General features: G+C 43.0%; 1 protein-coding gene across 5 annotated transcripts in view; it reads left to right on the forward strand.

Annotated features, from left to right (window-relative positions):
• PPFIA1 (PTPRF interacting protein alpha 1) overlaps positions 1-18581 on the forward strand; it is an 89932-nt gene that overhangs the window by 43331 nt on the left and 28020 nt on the right. For 4 of the 5 annotated variants that reach the window (XM_050955231.1, XM_050955233.1, XM_050955234.1 and 1 more), the window contains 7 exons: positions 292-371; positions 600-750; positions 1684-1907; positions 3146-3380; positions 8000-8151; positions 8959-9131; positions 11894-11987. In XM_050955231.1, coding sequence (XP_050811188.1) covers positions 292-371; positions 600-750; positions 1684-1907; positions 3146-3380; positions 8000-8151; positions 8959-9131; positions 11894-11987 — 1109 coding nt within the window. Of the gene's footprint in view, positions 1-291; positions 372-599; positions 751-1683; positions 1908-3145; positions 3381-7044; positions 7075-7999; positions 8152-8958; positions 9132-11893; positions 11988-18581 lie in introns of all 5 variants that reach the window. The other variant, XM_050955236.1, reaches the window with a different exon arrangement.

Consider the following 18581-nt stretch of genomic DNA (forward strand, 5'->3'; position numbering starts at 1 on the left):
ATTTACCTAGCATAATTGACTGAGGCATCTCAATTACCACAGTACTTCCAGTACTGCTCTCTGGTGTTTAGTAGTGATTTAATGGTTACCACTGTTAATATGGCAGAAGTCTTTGAAGGCCTGCTTCACTGAGGAGTAGTTTTGAAGGCAATCTGTTGTATAGAACACATAATAGTGGAAATGAGTTCTGTGGGCCTGGAAGATATATACATTTTTTTTTAAATGAATGTAATGGCAGAGCTCTTGTACATTTTGTTTCCTGATTTGTTTTTCTTGTTCTATTTTTTGCAGGATCAGTTGGTACTAAATATTGAAGCAATGAGGACTGAAAATGACCAAATGAGGATCAGAGCCACATCTCTTCATCATAGGTACAAGCATTTAATGAGAATACTGTTTTGCTAGAGGTTACAATCAGCTTTGTTAAATTTTATAGTTTTTTTTATTATTATAATTTTAAACATTTTTACTGAGCATAGTAATGAATAATATTTCTATGCCAAAGATGCAATACTACTTTCAGTCTAAAAATTAAAACTGGAGGAGCAATAATAGTCTTTTCCATACATCTAAAGATTTAATCTGTGTTCATGTTTTAGCCGACCACATTTGGGTAGTGTACCAGATTTCAGGTATCCGATGACACCATTATCTGTGGCTGACAGTCAGACAGATCCCTATAGCACCTCATCAGTGTTAAGACGGCCCCAGAAAGGGCGTTTGGCAGCGCTACGAGATGAACCTTCAAAGGTAATGGAACATTATTACTTTAATTTGGTAGTGAGCTATGCTTAGATTCTTTTGATCTAATAGGCAATTGCAAGTTAATAGGATAGAAGTGCATAGTATGTGACCTCTCGCATATTGTAGCCTTATTAAATAATGACACTAAAATCTTTTGCACTTAGAATATTTCTTGTTTATCACAGTTTTTTCGAAAAGTGGGGTACTCAGAAGTTTAAAAACTCTTCTTTTTCTTTAAGGGATTGACATTTTTATTTTGTATACTAAAGTGTAGGTTTTTGCTAGATTCTGCTTTTTTTGTATACACTAGATTTCCTGTTTCACCAAAATACATAATTACAAGTACTTTTAATGTATGTTTTAATTGTTATTTAGTAACTGAAAAAGTAGGGATTTTGATACCGTATTCATTGTTAGAAAGTGTGATAGAAAATATAACTTTGAAACTGAAATATCATCTGAAACAACCTAAATCTATATTTTAATTTGTGTGCACAAAGATGTTGCAATTTCAATTTAATAATCTAGCATGCTATCCATCATTTGGCAAGCAATCCCTCTATCCCTTTAAATACTTGTTTCAACAGGGCTCAGTTCCTAAATATACTGAGTTGTCCCTCAAACGTATGATGGAATTTGGATTAATATTGTTGGCAAACCTTTGCAATATTGTATTAGAGTTGGGTGGGATATGTGTAAGATTTCTGTGACTTGAACCATTAGAAAACTGCAGAATTCTAGTAAAGAATTGGTTTTGTTTTTATTGTTTTCTAAATACTGCTTTCTCGATGGATATCTACAGCATGTAAGTGAGAACTTGTTAACTTTGTTTTTATATTTTTTTAGCTTCTTGAAAGTAATTACATAGTAGAGGGTTTATGTTGTTTTTTCAATTAGATTGGGATTTCTAATCTTTTTTTTTTTTTTTTTAATAAACAGGTTCAAACCCTTAATGAACAGGATTGGGAACGTGCACAACAAGCAAGTGTGTTGGCAAATGTAGCACAAGCATTTGAGAGTGATGTTGATGTCTCGGATGGTGATGATGATGGAGAGACTATTTTCAGTTCAGTTGATCTTTTGTCACCTAGTGGTCAGGCTGATGCTCAGACTTTAGCCATGATGCTTCAAGAGCAATTGGATGCAATTAACAAAGAGATTAGGTATAGTTTATCGGTTAACTACAATTAAGATAAAATAAACTGCTTTCATAGCAGAAATTAAAGATCTCTCATTGATTTGTGTGTGGTTATGGGTAAGCCAGGCAACATCTGTGTTTTATTTGGAAAAAAATAATTTAAAAGTGGTTATGCTTGTCCAACTTTGTAAAATGCTTCTGACACTGTATATATGGATGGAAACTACTATATAAATGGTGATGGCGGCAGTAGCTGTTGCTGCTAATAGCAATTGCGTGTAAGTTCTTAATCATCATTTAAACTGCCATGTGATAAGTGGCTGGCTATTCTCTCCTAAATTCATCTGTAGTAACTGCAACTATCGTAATACTCTACCAGCTGGTGTTATAGTGGATGATCTTCTGTACTGTGCAAGAGGTAAAATATCTAGGCACGATGAAGTAGTGCTAGTAGAAAGGCTGTAACTTCTTTGGATTTCCTTGTTTCTGTTGCTTTTAAATAGTACCTTCGGTTTTCATTTTAATGGTAGTGTACTTACTGAATAATAGTTACCACATACTTTGGATATATAACATTTTCACATGAGATTCCTGAAGCACTTTAGAAATTAGCTTCACAAAATTCTTATGAAATAGGGAAGAGTTGACTTCTTTTTATAGGTGGGGAAACTGAGGTATAGAGGGCGTGATATCTTGCCCTTGGTCGCAGAGGAAGTCTGGTGCTTTCACCACAAGGCTAGCCTTCCTCTTATACTATCTTTCAGTTTCTCAGTCCAAATTATATTTTTACAATATTACAATATATTAAAACTCGTCCTCCTTCTACATAACTTCCTGTGTTTGGATCCCTGTCCTTAATCTGTGCCTAAACATTCTTTTCAAGCTCTTCCTTAAAATAAATTCTTCCGATAGGCCTACATATTATACTGCATTGTGAAGTGTTACTAATTTGACAGAACATAAAACAGATGAACTGCAATACTAACAAAACATCAATCACACTACCTTTAGTCCCATCCTATTTCCTATTTGTTTTGTATGTTATGTTGTCTGTCTGAATTGCAGCTATCTTGTCTTCCCTGTCTGTGGAGGTCTAGTTTTCTAGAGTCATACAAATAACCACACAACTTAAAACTATTATTCTGCCAGCCCCATCGCTTATCTTAATGTAATTGAGTCTTACAGTGCTTTTGCAAATGTATTTATTTTACAGTGAACTGATCAACTTAAAAAAAAATCACCTAGTTTTAAACTTTTTTTTAGATTGATACAAGAAGAAAAGGAAAATACGGAGCAGCGAGCAGAGGAAATTGAAAGTCGAGTTGGTAGCGGGAGTCTAGATAACAATGGACGATTTCGTTCAATGAACTCCATTCCCCTTCCTTTTATTGGTGGGACCCTCGCTGGTTCCTCTCCTCCTGGCAGTGGCCGTTCTACACCAAGGCAGATCCTACATAGTCCAGCTCGGGAAGTAGACAGACTAGGTATTATGACACTAGTAAGTATCAGATTTTTTTTCTCTGCATTAGAATATATCTGCATCCTAAATAATAACCCTAGTAACCTTTGTCCTTTGTATCATTTTCCCTAATTGAACTTTTTTACTTGTTTCCTTTCACCTTCAACATCAAGTTCAAATTGCTGATCTTAACTTTCAAAAAGTCTCCAAAACTTTGGTCTCTGCTCTGCTCCGCTCACATCTCTTCCCTACATTCTGTCATCTCCTCCTAGTTTTACTCTGTGCTGCCACCTGTGCCTGGGAGAACTTAGCCCTTTTCCTCCAAATCCTGGTACAACAACCATTTACTCTCTTCTTTCTTAAGTCTATTCAAATCATACATGTTTTGTTGCTGCCTGTTGGTCATAATCCACATGTCTACTGAATGCTCAACAAATAAATAAGTTCATACAAATATGTGAAATCCATAATCTTGCAAATTAATGATTAAGTGCTATTTACGTTTTAAATGTACAGCTATGACGTGAACTGAAATGTATCTATTTGAACTAGCAATTTATAAAGGAAATGTTTTAAGCAAGTTCTAATCTAAATATTTTCGTTGCAGAAATTGACTCAAAAATGAGTTTCACAGCTGTTTCTATGAAAAAATAGGTCAGAATGATATTTATTGCCAAGGCTTCCTCTCCCAATGCGGCGTGACTTTTTTAAATCTAGTTTTAGTGAGTAAAAATAAGCTGCAAGTCCTGGAGCATCTAGAAATCTTCATGAATTTTATTGTTCAATAGTTAATGAAACTGTAATTGATTTCCATTAAAATTCACAACTCCAAGATTTAAAGAAACTGACCAAATCAGATGTGGTAGTATTGAGCTGAGCTATTGGCTTATTCAATACTTTAAAAAATTATTCAGTTATGGTAATGTAAGGATCCTAAGCTTCCACCAGAACTACAGTAGTGGAGATACTGGATTTTGTTTAATGTATATTATGAATAATGGATTATTTTTTACATTATTTTATAGTTTCCTAATAAAAATCCACTTGGTATTTATGAACATTAGCTAACATTAAGCCTGTTAGCTTGCATTAAGCTCATGTCATTGTATCAAATGCTATCATAGAGATAGTACTTCTGTCTTGGGATTGGGTTTTTTCTTTCCAGATTTGTGGATACAAGCTAGTTTAACTCTTTTAAAAATTCAGTGCTGGTACTTTTTCTGTTTAACTAAAACTGATGAATTAAAAGCTTGTAGCTTTCTTTAACAAGTGCTGGCTGACACTCTGTATTTTTTTTCGTTGGTGTTCATTTCTTGTGGTGATGTCTTTTACTTTAGCCATCCCAAAATTAATTGGGTGTTGAGGTCTGGATTAATTTACGATTTTATTCATTTTTCTCCTCTGTTGACCTGTTCCTATAATGATTGTTAATATTAAGATTTTCTTTACAAGGAATGGATGATGTCCTTGGGTGGTATTTAAATAGCACATATAGAGCCTGAATCCATGTATATTAATATTTGATGCACCTTTCAGGGTTATCTAATTTATTTTCTATTGATGGACATCTCAAGGGTAAACTGAGTCTATACTATGATTTAATTAACTTGTTCTGATATACAATATACAGTAAAAGCTTTATCATCTGGCATTTTGGGGGTATGGGGTGTGCTGGTAAGTCAAAAATTCTGGTTAACTAAGAAGGGAATTTGGGTGCGAGAGGAGGCTCAGGGTTGGGGCACAGGAGGTGGTGCAGGGAGCAGGCTCTGGGAGAGAGTTTGGGTGTCGGAGGAGTTTTGGGGTGCTGGATCCAGGCAGCGCTCACCTTGGTCTGCTCCACAGCAGAGATGCGGCCAGACACCTCTGTGTCCTGCCTCTGCCCGCAGCTCCCGCCCCCGCAACTCCCATTGGCTGCAGTCCCCGGTCAGTGGGAGCTGTGGAGCGAGTACTTGGGTGGGGCAGAGGCAGCGCACGGAGCCTCCAAGGCCGTTCTTCCATCTAGGAGCAGCAGGGACATGTCACCGCTTGCGGGGGGCTGCCTGAGATGAGCACCAGCCAGATCCAGCACCCTGCAGCCCCTTCCAGAGCTCACGCCCCACAGCTCTTCCTGAAATGCCAGTGCCAGATAACACAGCTTTTACTGTAGTAAAATTGATAATCAAAACAAATATTTTAATGTAAGATTGAACAAATGTTTACACATTTACCTTGCTTAGCTAACATGGAACCTTTTGCAAAAGGCATATTTTTAATCCAAGTAAACTTGGCAAGCCAGTCAAGTAATGTCAGTCAACGACCTTATAATTGACCACGGTCCGTATTCTCAAATATTCCAATAAGAATACCTTGATGTATGTGGCAGCCTACCATTTTCGTTACATCATGGTGCCATTCTGCATTTTTAGTTTTTAATTTCATTGTGTCTTGCATTTTTCTGAATTAAAATAACTGAAGTAATTTATTTTTTTTTTTTAATTAGGCTGAAGTATCTCCCTTATGCCTATTGGAGATGATAAAGTTGTACTTTTCTTTCTCTTCCTGTTACTATTCTAATATATTAGTATTCTAGAATATTTGACAGTTTTTGAATTACTTGTTAATATTTGACTGGTCAATTGACCAGTTATTTTTGGACCAAATGCCCAAACCTACCTAATCTTTCTAAACTTTCTTTGTTTGTAATACGAAGTGCATTGAATTTTTGATACTCAATTTTTTTTTTGCCTACAAGTCTTTTTAAAATACTGAGCCAAGTACAGTGTAAATCTGTTTCCCAAACTATATGAATGTAATTTTTACCAGTATCAGTCTGATATGATTATGCTTTATGTACAACTTCAGTTAATGAACAATCGTTGATCTTTTGCTCTGCATACTGTTAAAGGGTGAGAATGTCTGAGATGAGATTCAACAGATTTTGGTGAGGGTGGGGAAGAACAACTATTGGTGATAGACAGGGCATATTTATTCCTACAGCCTAAATGTAAGTTATCTCTCAATAGTGCTGCCAGAGTTCTGGACTTCAGGATTAATATTGTAATGTTTCTGATTATATAAAGTCTAGAAAAGGGAACAAGATTCCAAACTTGTTCAGAATCAAGAGTGTTTAAAATTCATAGGATCTAACTCAGACAACATAGAAACCTCGGTCCCTGCCTTGAGTATCTTTGGTTATGTGATCAAGGGATCTCCATACATCTGAAGAAGTGGGTTTTTTACCTATGAAAGTTTATGTCCAAATAAATCTGTTAATCTTTAAGATACCACCGGACTCCTTGTTGTTTTTTGTGGATACAGACTAACACTGCTACCTCTCCGATACTTGTGTTCAAGGGAGAGTCTTTGCCGCAGTATTCTCCTTATTTATATTTTTTTTAAAGCAAAACAAAACTTTAATTTACAGGGTTTCTTGCTGAGAATATTTTTTTCTGTTTTTCTTTTTTAATTTTACCTTGTAGATATGAGTGAAATATTGTTATCCTCTAAAACTGCTATTTAAGTATCTATGGTATTTCCATTATAAACCTAGATTTTCAAGTATATTTTGTAGTTGGAGAGCATCTCAGCTTCCTTCCACATATATTCTGCTATACTATTTTCTCCCTAGTGTGTTTTTGTCTGTGCTAATACTTTGAGATTGTGCTACAGAGTTTGCAATAAATCTGGTTTCTCTTAATTTCTTTTCTTTGCATGCATCTGTCAGCCTAGTGATTTAAGGAAACACCGTAGAAAGGTAAACTCTTTAGCCACTTAGTTACGTTCTTTTGCTATGTCATTCATCATAAAGTATTAGTATAAATGAGATCCCTTGCAAGAGTTACGTATTTTTGAATAATTGCAAATTATTTCATGTTCAGATTTAATCTCTGCTATTAAAAATATTAAATTAATGCTTTTTTAATGATGATGGGAATAAAGAAAAGAAGAGGAAGATGATCTGCTTTAGAGGAAGCAATAGTAATTTAGCTTGAGATGCTTTTACCCCAAGTACTATGTTATCCATTTGCAATAGCTATTCCTCTATCTCTGTAAAGGCATGCTTGCGTTGAATTTTGAAGATTACCAATACACAATTAAATTACTTAGTTTGAATTTCTGATCCTCATCACACTTGAAGGAACTCCATAAGTATTGACATATGGATTCCTGATTTTATAAAGTTGTAATTAAAACATCTAAGCCCATAACATCTAGAACACCTTCTTTAAAACTCTTCTAGTTCCTCATAATTGGAGTTTGAGCAATGCTTTACTTGGCCCTCTGTCTTGGTGGCTTTACTGAAAGAACTAATAAGTGTGTGTGTATATATTGTAATATTAGCTTTCATAGTTTTAGGGAGTTGTTAAAGGCAATGTATACTAGCTCTGAGCCCTATTTGCTGGATAGAGAGGCAATGAATTCTACATAAAATTGCCACGGTCCGATTTCCAGCAGAAATATTAATTCAACAACACTGGTTGTCTATAAAAGTGAGAGGAAGTTCAGAGAGAATGAAAGAGTAGAAATGACGGTCCCAGAATAAAAAAGCTAGGAGAACCATATCACTACCAAGGGAAAAAATAATCAGATACATTGTCTTTTAATTATTTGTACAGTATTAATGTAGGATTCATGCTAGAAACTAAACTCTAAAGTTTTCATTCTTTTTTCCCCATTAGTCTCCAGTTTCTGGAGAAGAAGTACGAGATGACAAGACCACAATAAAATGTGAGACATCACCACCGTCTTCGCCTCGATCTCTGTATTTGGATAGAGTCCATAAAGGAGCTTTGCATACATTGAGCCACGAAGACATCAGGGACATAAGAAAGTAAGTAAGAAAGATGGCAGAAAATATGAGGTTAATATTCTGATAACATAGCTAAGGTTCAGACTTTTAAAAAGCTGATTGACTACAAAGTTGTTGTTCAGATCATGCAAGTTTTAAGAAGTTGATTTTTAAAATTTCTGAAAAGACAAAGTAAATGGAGAAGTCAGAATAATATGTCAGTTGATTTGCTAAAGCTGGTCTTTATAAGCAGTCCCCTTAGCACGTTCATTACTGGCAGTTGGTTTTCTGTGGGAAAGTTTTCAAGTACCAGCCATTTGCCTTTCTTTTCATCACTGTAAGTAAAAAATGCATATTATAGAGGAGAAAGGTAGATGAAAGGAAGCTGAAATTTTAATTTATTATGCAACTCATTTCCAGATCTGGCTTAAATTCAACCTATGATCATCTGAACTCGGTAGGGAATCTGACATCTAGTGGATTGTAATATACATAACAACAAAAGATATACAAATAACCTGCAGTTGCTTGACATAGGTCAGTCGCCCTAATAAGATATCTCAATAAGAAAAGGGGTAAAATGTTGAGACATTGGATGTTGTCCAGTGTGTTTTTGTTTTTTTAATGCTCCATTTAATCTTTTGCTACCTCTTCCGGTGATGCTTTTCACATCTTTTGTGATGAAAAATGTTTAAAAACTGGAAATTAATTTGCTGAGGTAACTTGACAGTCTTCCTTAGCTTCCACCAAAACCTCAAATTGCCATAAAAAATGTAGCGTGCTGAAAGTGGGGATTATTTTGTGTGTTTTCTTTTACAGACTAAAAGAAGTTCTTCTTTTTTTCTAAAGTTCTACAGGTTCTCAAGACGGGCAAGTAAGCAACCCTAGTAGCAGTAATAGTAGCCAGGATTCCCTTCACAAAGCCCCTAAAAAGAAGGGAATCAAATCCTCTATAGGTCGCTTATTTGGTAAGAAAGAAAAGGGTCGACCTGGACAAACCAGCAAAGAATCATTGGGACAAGGTTGGTTTGTTATCTTCTAACTAGTGTATTATCAATAGTATAAAAGGAAGGAAAGACTTAGGCCATGTCTACATTTACTGGGGATCGACGCTGCTGCGATCGATGCAACGGGGGTCGATTTAGTGGGTCTACTGAAAACCTGCTAAATTGACCACAGAGCGCTCTCCAGTCGACTCTGGTACTCCACCAGAATGAGAGGAGTAAGATGAAGACAACAGGAGAGCATCTCCCATTGATGCAGTACTGTGTTATTCACACAGGGTACGTCTGCACTAAAGGATTATTCTAATTTTACATAAACCAGTTTTGTAAAACAGATTGTATAAAGTCGAGTGCACGCGGCCACACAAAGCACAATAATTTGGCGGTGTGCGTCCATGTACCGAGGCTAGCGTCGATTTCTGGAGCGTTGCACTGTGGGTAGCTATCCTGTAGCTATCCCATAGTTCCGCAGTCTCCCTCGCCCATTGGAATTCTGGGTTGAGATCCCAATGCATGATGATGCAAAAACAGTGTCGTGGGTGATTCTGGGTAAATGTCCTCAGTCATTCCTTCCTCCGTGAAAGCAACGGCAGATAATCATTTCACGCCCTTTTTCCCTGGATTGCCTTGGCAGACGCCATAGCATGGCAACCATGGAGCCCGTTTTTTGCCTTTTGTCACTGTCACCGTGTGTGTACTGGAGGCAGCTGACAGAGGCGGTACTGCAGCAGCAGCATTCATTTGCCTTTGCAAGGTAGTAGAGACAGGTTACCATCCCTGTTGTACCGTCTGCCATGCCATTGTAAATTGGCGATGAGATAACAGTTATCAGTTGTTCTGTACCGTCTGCTGCTGTCATGGGTGCTCCTGGCTGTCCTTCGCTGAGGTCGGCCGGGGGCGCAAAGACAAAAATGGATATAACTCCCCGGGTCATTCCCTCCTTTATGTTTTATCTAAAAATAGTCCTGCCTAGAATATGAGTCAAGTGTACTAGAGAACCAGTGTATCAGAGAACCAGAGAGCACAGCCGCTCCGTGTCAGATCCCGCAGAAATGATGAGCTGCATGCCATTCTAGGGGGTGCCCCTGCAACAACCCCACCCGTTGCTTCCCTCCTCTCCCAACCCTCCTGGGCTACTGTTGCAGTGTCCCCCCATTTGTGTGATGAAGTAATAAAGAATGCAGGAATAAGAAACACTGACTTGTTAATGAGATAAAATGAGCGAGAGGCAGCCTCCAGCTGCTGTGATAGTCCAGGCAGTACAGAATCTTTTCTTTAGACGTGAAAGGGGGGGGCCGATGGAGCTCAGCGCCCAGTTGCTATGATGAAGTCGGTTACCAGCCATTCTGTACCATCTGCTGGGAATGACCGGAAATCATTCCTATTTTTACCCAGGCGCCCCCGGCCGACCTCATCTGAGGCCAGCCAGGAGCACTCGTGGGATGATGACGAGGACAGCTATCAGTCATTCTGCACTGTACCGTCTGCTACCGGGGAGGGGAGGGAAGGGGAGGGGAAAGGATGCTGCTGTTCAGTGCCGCAGCACCGTGTCTACCAGCAGCATGCAATAGACATATATGGTGACATTGAAAAAGGTCAAGAAACAATTTTTTTCCCTTTCCTTTCACGGGGGGAAGTGGGGTGTAAATTGACGACACATACCCTGACCCACTCCGGACAATGTGTTTTACCCTACAGGCTTTGGGAGCTCAGCCAAGAGTGCAAATTGTTTTCGGAAACTGCGGGGACTGTGGGATAGCTGGAGTCCTCAGTACGCCCTCCCTCCCTCCCTGAGCGTCTATTTGATTCTTTGGCTTTCCGTTATGCTTGTCACACAACACTGTGCTGTAGACTCTGTATCATAGCCTGGAGATTTTTTCAAATGCTTTTGTCATTTCGTCTTCTGTAATGGAGCTCTGATAGAATAGATTTGTCTCCTCGTACAGTGATCAGATCCAGTATCTCCCGTACGGTCCATGCTGGAGCTCTTTTTGGATTTGGGACTGCATTGCCACCCGTGCTAATCAGAGCTCCACGCTGGGCAAACAGGAAATGAAATTCAAAAGTTCACGGGGCTTTTCCTGTCTACCTGGCCAGTGCATCCGAGTTCAGACCGCTTTCCAGAGCGGTCACAATGGTGCACTGTGGGATACCGCCCGGAGGCCAATACCATCAATTTGCACCCACACTAACGCTAATCCGACATGGCAATACCGATTTCAGCGCTACTCCTCTTGTCAGGGAGGAGTACAGAAACCGATTTAAAGAGCCCTTTATATCGATATAAAGGGCCTCGTTGTGTGGACGGGTGCGGGGTTAAATCAGTTTAATGCTGCTAAATTCAGTTTAAACGCATAGTGTAGACCAGGCCCCAGTTGGAGTAGCGTAACTTAGGTCGACTTACTGCGGTAGTGTAGACAAGGCCTTAATCTCATGTTTTACATTTTTAATGTATTTTTCTAAGTAATATTTATTTTAGATTCCAGGTGCATGACGTGGAGTGGGGAGAGAATAAAGATATTCTGAAACGCTCATATTCAAGTACAATATGCTTTAGTGTATCTGAAATAAAGGGCTGTCTTTTTAATTTCTTCTTATCACATTTCATTAATAAAATGAGTTACCGATAGACACATAATTGGACAATTACTGCTGATTAGTAACATTACAGAGTACTAATTACTTTGTTCAGGTATATGATAGTTATGCTGGTTTATACAAATACATTCAAGGTAAAAAACAAAAAAATGTCATTAAGTACCTTTTTTAATTCCTTGTAGTTGGCTTGGCAGAAACAGACAATTCATCTCAAGATGCCTTAGGACTCAGCAAACTTGGGGGACAGGCAGAAAAAAACAGAAAATTACAGAAAAAGTAAGTTATCAAATATGTAATTTAGGGGAAATTAATAATTTCTTTCTTTAAAGGAAAAATTCCAAACATTATTCCTGATGTAGTATCAAGCCTCATTAGGTTTTACAGACTTATTTTTTTACATACATCTCCAATATAGTGTGTTGAAAAATGAGTTGTGGTCTTGGCAAACCTGATGTGATAGCGTTCAGCACTAAAATCATTTCTGTAAAAAATGAGAAATGAATTTTGGAAAAGTAAAAATGGACTTAGTAAAAATGTGTCTTGAAACAGAGATGATCATTTTAGATTTCTGCTCTTGAGGTTTGTTCCTTGTGTAAATTGCTGGCAAGAGTCCAACAAGTGGCTTTGTCTGCCAGCTGAAAGCCACATAGTGCAAGTCTCTCTTCTTGGAACATTAGGGTTCCCTAGTGTGTCCAGCAGCTAGTTCTTTTTAACAGTTGACTAAGAAGCAATTCCTTTCTGCATAACAGCTGCTACTCATTTTGTCTGTTCACTAAATTTATTACTTAAGATTTTTCTGTTTTTTTCTCTTGTCTGCTCTCATGGCTTTTGGCAGTTTAAAACAATTCATTTTTGCTATTGGTGGTGCATTTTGCCTCAGAATTTTTTTGGTGCATTAGTTTGCTGAGCGCTTATCTTCTAGTCTTTGGATTTATCTACACTTTGAGCTGGGTGTGTAATTTCCAGGTTAAGGAGACACACTCATGCTAGCTCTGTTCAGGAAGCATGCTAAAAATAGAAATGGGAGGAGTGGCTGCCTTGAGTAAGATCCCATCTGAGATGCTAGGTATGTATTGTGGCAGCTAGCCCGTCCCACTGCTCGTGCCTCCCTGGCTAAACTTCTGTTCTTCGAGCGCTTGCTCATATCCAGATATAGCCGGATATATACCCCTGCCGACCCAACCGCCCTTCAGTTCCTTCTTACCGCCCATGTCAGTCATTGGAACAGTGGAGTGCGGTTTTACTGACCTCTACCTCCCTAGCTACTCGTAGTTTTCTAGTTATTTTGTTGTGTATATAGTTCAAAGTTATATAGTTATAGTTAATTTTTATTGTTCATAGTTAGTGTATAGTTAAGAAGGGTTCGGGGATTAGACCCTTCCCCGCACCCAGTGCCAGGGCCCATACCCGGTTCACCGGGTGTCAAACCATGCTCGACCTGTCATAAGCCGATGCCGACAGGAGATCCACATGACTCCTGCCTTAAGTGCCTTGGGGAATCTCACCTGACAGATAAGTGTCGCGTCCCCAAGGCTTTTAAGCCGAGAACAAAAAAGGAGCGGGACTTTCGGCTAAAGCATCTCCTCATGGAGGCGGCTCTTACCCCTCCGCCTTTGGCACCGAGCCCTGGTCAATCGGCGAGCAGAAGTACTTCCTTGGCACCAGACTGCTCCGATACTGCCAAGAGCTCTCGGCACTGGCCGGCACCGAAGTCGACTCGGCATCGCTCCCTCTCCCCGAGGTCGAGAAAGCCTAAGACTCCTGCTCCTTCCGTGCCACTTGCACCGCAGCCAGAGAGCTTGTCTAAGTCGGATCGCCTGGCAGCGACACCTGCCGCGGCACCGACCACGTCGGCACCATCGATTCCAGTCCCACAAGGGCCGTCGAGTCCGGTGCCTGTCAGCTCCCCGGCACGAGCCGTGGTTGAGCTTCCTATTCCATCCACATCGGAGACATTCTCAACGGCAAGGGATCTGATTGCCATGACAGAGTCGACGCTGCCTCAACCTCTGGCACCGCCGGTGCGGGTAATACAGTCTATCGGCAAGCCTGCCTTGATAAGACCATCCTCTGTCGGCACAGCAGAGTGGCACCGTTCACGATCACGGTCCCTCAGACTTTCCAGGTCCCGTCGGCGCTCCTTCTCCCGATGCTGCTCGCAGTCCCGGTACTGTTCTCCTACTCGGTACCGGTTGTACTTGCGGCACTGGTCAGTATCCTGTTCGCCGGCCCACTACTCTTGGCACCGTTCCAGCTCCTGGCACCACTCCAAGCAACATGACTCCCATAGCCGCTCGCGACGTCGAGCCTCGAGATCTCGGTTGACCTCCTGGCACCGCTCCGGTCGCAGGTCCCGATCTCGTTCCCGGTACCGGTATGTCTCCCGGTACCAGTCCCCGGTCCCGAGTAAGGCAAGGTCTGCTAGAGCCAGAGACTCTGCCCAGGGCTTTTCAGCACCTCCATGGCCATCCAGACACGCATCAGTGTTGTCCCAGGTGGACAGCTCTTATGCTTAGGACCACGATTCTGGTGTGCCCATCAGAGTCTTCCAAGAGGCCCAGGACCAAGGACCTCATCAGTGGTCTTTCTGGACACCTTGGGCATACCACCAGGCCCAAAGTGTACCAGTAGTTCCGTCCCGCTCTGTCTCATCAGAGCACCGAGTGCCAGAGGCGACGGTTAGCCGCCCCCTCCAACTGCTGTGGAGGAAGCCCCAGTTCACCCACCGGTCTCCCAGGTTCCTCTGGAGCAGGAGCAGGAGATCGCCCAAGAGCAACAGGCCACCCAGGACCCACTCGTTGCTAGCATCTCCTCTTCCTCTTCTCCAGATGAGGCGGTGGCAGAGCCCTCCTCCAATCAACCTGAGAGCCCATCAAGACCTCCTAAGGAGGGTAGCACTCAGTATGAATCTCTAGGTGGAGGAGGTCCCGGAGATAGAGGACCTGGTAGTGGACATTCTATCGGCGGATGCCCTCACTAGAGTGGCCCTACCATTTATTCGAACCATCCAGGCGAATGCCGATACTATATGGCAGTCCCCAGCCTCTATCCCTCCTGCGGCCAGGGGAGTCGAGCGTAAATAAATGGTGCCCTCTAAAGGGTATGAGTACTTGTATGTCCACCCTCCTCCCTGGTCACTAGTCATCCAGTCTGTTGATGAGAGGGAATGCCACGGCCAGCAGGCGCCAGCCCCGAAATCGAAGGAGGCTAGGCGAATGGACCTACTCGGCCGCAAGGTGTACTCGGCAGGGGCCCCACAGCTCCGGGTGGCAAATCAACAAGCCTTGCTTAGCTGCTATAATTATAACACCTGGGTGGCGGTGGGTAAGTTTACGGAGCTTCTCCCTCAAGACTCTTGCCAAGAGTTCACTGCCCTCTTGGAGGAAGGTAAAAAGGTGGCCAGAACTTCCCTCCAGGCCTCGTTGGATGCAGCAGACTCAGCAGCCAGGACTCCGGCCTCGGGTGTTGCCATGAGGTGCATCTCATGGCTTCAGGTTTCAAACCTCCCACCGGAGCTGCAGTATACCATTCAGGACTTACCATTTGATGGTAAAAGCCTCTTCTCGGAAAAGACTGACCCCAGGCTGCAAAGCCTGAAGGACAACAGGGTCATAATTCGCTCTCTCGGCATGCATATGCTGGTGACCCAACACAGGCCTTTCTATCCCCAGCCTCACCACCCATACTCTGTGCCTAGACAAAGACAGAACTTTGGCAGGTGGCGCGGCCGAGGTGGTCGCAGACGACCGTCAGGACCTCAATGGGGCCAAAATCAAGGTCCCTTGAAACCACCACCAGGACCAAAGACGAACTTTTGAAGGTGCGCCCGAGGGTGGTGTACCAGTTACAGGCCAGGATCCCTCTCCTCCCTTCTCCAACCATCTCTCCTACTTCTTCCCGGTGTGGTCCCAGTTAACTACAGATTGCTGGGTCCTACGCACGGTGGAGTATGGGTACCACCTCCAATTTATTTCAGCATCGCCCTCCCTCCCTCCAACCCTGTCCCTCTTCAGGGACCCCTCTCACGAGCAATTCATCTTACAAGAAGTGCAGACGCTCCTCGCCATAGGAGCTATAGAGGAGGTACCGATGGATGAAAAGGGCAAGGGGTTTTACTCCCGTTATTTCCTAATCCCCAAGTCGAAGGGAGGTCTCAGTCCTATCCTAGACCTGCAAGGACTCAACCAGTTTATGATAAAGTTGAAGTTCCGCATGGTATCTCTGGGGACCATTATCCTGTCCTTGGATCCTGGAGACTGGTATGCCGCCCTCGATATGAAGGACGCATACTTTCACATCACTATCTTTCCTCCGCGCAGGAGATACCTCCACTTTGTAGCCAACTGTCAGCACTTCCAGTTTACAGTCCTGCCATTTGGCCTTTCTGCAGCCCCAAGGGCATTTACAAAGTGTAGCCACCTACCTCCGCCAACGTCGGATACACGTTTTTCTGTATCTGGACGATTGGCTTATCCTAGGGGCCTCTGAGACACAAGTCACTCAGCATATGAGCATCGTCAAGGACCTATTCACATCTAGGCCTGATGATCAATATAGAAAAATCCACTCTCTGGTTCCCACGCAGAGGTTAGACTTCATAGGAGCTATCCTGGACTCTAGTCTAGCCAGAGCCTGCTTACCACAGCCATGGTTTCAGGCAATGGCAACAATCATCCGAAGTCTACAGAATGTCCCGACGACCTCGGCTTGCACTTGTCTCGGTCTCCTGGGTCACATGGCTGCCTGCACGTTTGTAACCAAACATGCCAAGCTCTGCCTCCGTCCTCTCCAAGTTTGGCTTAACTCGGTATACCGCCCAGGCAGGGACCCAATAGACATGATAGTCACCATTCCCCCGAGCACCCTAGGCTCCCTAGAATGGTGGCTAACTCCCTCCCTGGTGTGTGCAGGGATGCCGTTCCATCCACTCCAACCCTCAGTGTCCCTGACGACGGACGCATCATCTCTCAGCTGGGGTGCTCACCTCGGTCACCTTCGTACTCAAGGCCTTTGGTCTTCTCAGGAGCTGGCATTACACATAAATGTCCGAGAACTGAAAGCTGTCCACCTGGCGTGCCAGGCATTCCAGCAACAGTTGCGAGGCCGTTGTGTCTGTGTTTACAGACAACACAACGGCCATGTACTACATAAATAAACAGGGAGGGACACGGTCCTCCCCCCTTTGTCAGGAGGCCATCCAACTCTGGGTCTTTTGCATAGCCCACTCGATAGATCTGGTAGCGTCCTTTCTCCCAGGCGTTCGGAACACCCTGGCGGATCGACTCAGCAGGTCTTTCCTGTCTCACGAGTGGTCGATCCGCCCGGATGTTATGCATTCTGTTTTCCAGAAGTGGGGATTTCCCCACATAGACTTGTCCGCTTCCTGTGAGAACAGGAAATGCCAGATATTCTGCTACTCCCAAGGTCTCTCCCCGGGATCGATCTCGGATGCTTTCCTGATGCCGTGGAAGAGCCAGCTCCATTTTGCCTTCCCACCGTTCCCGCTGGTTCACAAGGTCCTGCTGAAACTCCGCAGGGACAGAGCGTGCATCATCATGATCGCTCCAGCGTGGCCCAGGCAGCACTGGTACACCACGTTGCTCTACCTGTCGATAGCCAACCCAGTTACCCTGCCACTTCACCCAGACCTCATAACTCAGGACCACGGCAGGCTTCGCCACCGGACCTGCAGGCTCTTCACCTCACGGTGTGGCTACTGCATGGTTAAACCAGTCAGAGTTACGTTGCTTTGAATCAGTACAACAAGTTCTCCTGGGTAGCAGGAAGCCTTCCACCTGGTCAACGTACCTGGCCAAGTGGAAGCATTTCTCCTGCTGGTGGGAAACGCTTAATCTTACTCCCACTGAGGTCTCGATCCCCTCTATTTTGGACTACCTCTGGTCTCTCAAACAGCAGGGTCTAGCAGTATCATCACTGAGGGTACACTTGGCAGCCATCTCTACCTTCCACCCAGGCGAAGGTGGTCGTTCCGTGTTCTCACACCCTATGGTTTCGAGGTTCCTCAAGGGCTTGGAGCGCTTATACCTTCAAATACGCCACCCAGCCCCACCTGGAACCTCAACCTGATTTTAACCAGACTTATGTCTCCCCCATTCAAGCCGTTAGCAACCTGCTCGCTACTATACCTGTCTTGGAAGACAGCTTTCCTCGTAGCCATTACATCGGCCAGATGAGTCTCCGAGCTTAGGGCTCTTACGGTGGATCTACCGTACACTGTGTTCCACAAGGACAAGGTGCAGTTGCGACCACACCCGGCTTTCCTCCTTAAAGTGGTTTCGGCCTTTCATGTTAACCAGGACATCTTTCTCCCGGTCTTCTTCCTGAAGCCACACACAACGCAACGGGAGCAACAATTGCACTTTCTGGACGTCCATAGAGCGCTCACATTTTATATTGAGCAGACAAAATCGTTTCGTAAAACGCCCCAACTCTTTGTCGCAGTAGCAGACCTAATGAAAGGCCTACCTGTTTCCTCTCAGAGGATCTCATCTTGGGTGATGGCGTGCATCCGCACTTATTACGATTTGGCTCATATTTCCCCAAGCCACGTCACTGCGCATTCTACCAGGGCTCAGGTTTCATCTGCCGCCTTCCTGGCTTGTGTACCTATCCAGGAGATATGTCGCGCATCTACCTGGTCCTCGGTCCACACCTTTGCTTCGCATTATGCACTGGTTCAATAGTCAAGAGATGATGCAGCCTTTGGCTCAGCAGTTTTGCATTCTGCCACATCTCACTCCGACCCCACCGCCTAGGTAAGGCTTGGGAATCACCTAACTGGAATGGATATGAGCAAGCACTCAAAGAAGAAAAGACATTTATTCATCTTTGTAACTGTTGTTCTTCGAG

Source organism: Gopherus flavomarginatus, chromosome 5, assembly GCF_025201925.1.
Source record: "Gopherus flavomarginatus isolate rGopFla2 chromosome 5, rGopFla2.mat.asm, whole genome shotgun sequence".
Classification (NCBI taxonomy): Eukaryota; Metazoa; Chordata; order Testudines; family Testudinidae; genus Gopherus; species Gopherus flavomarginatus.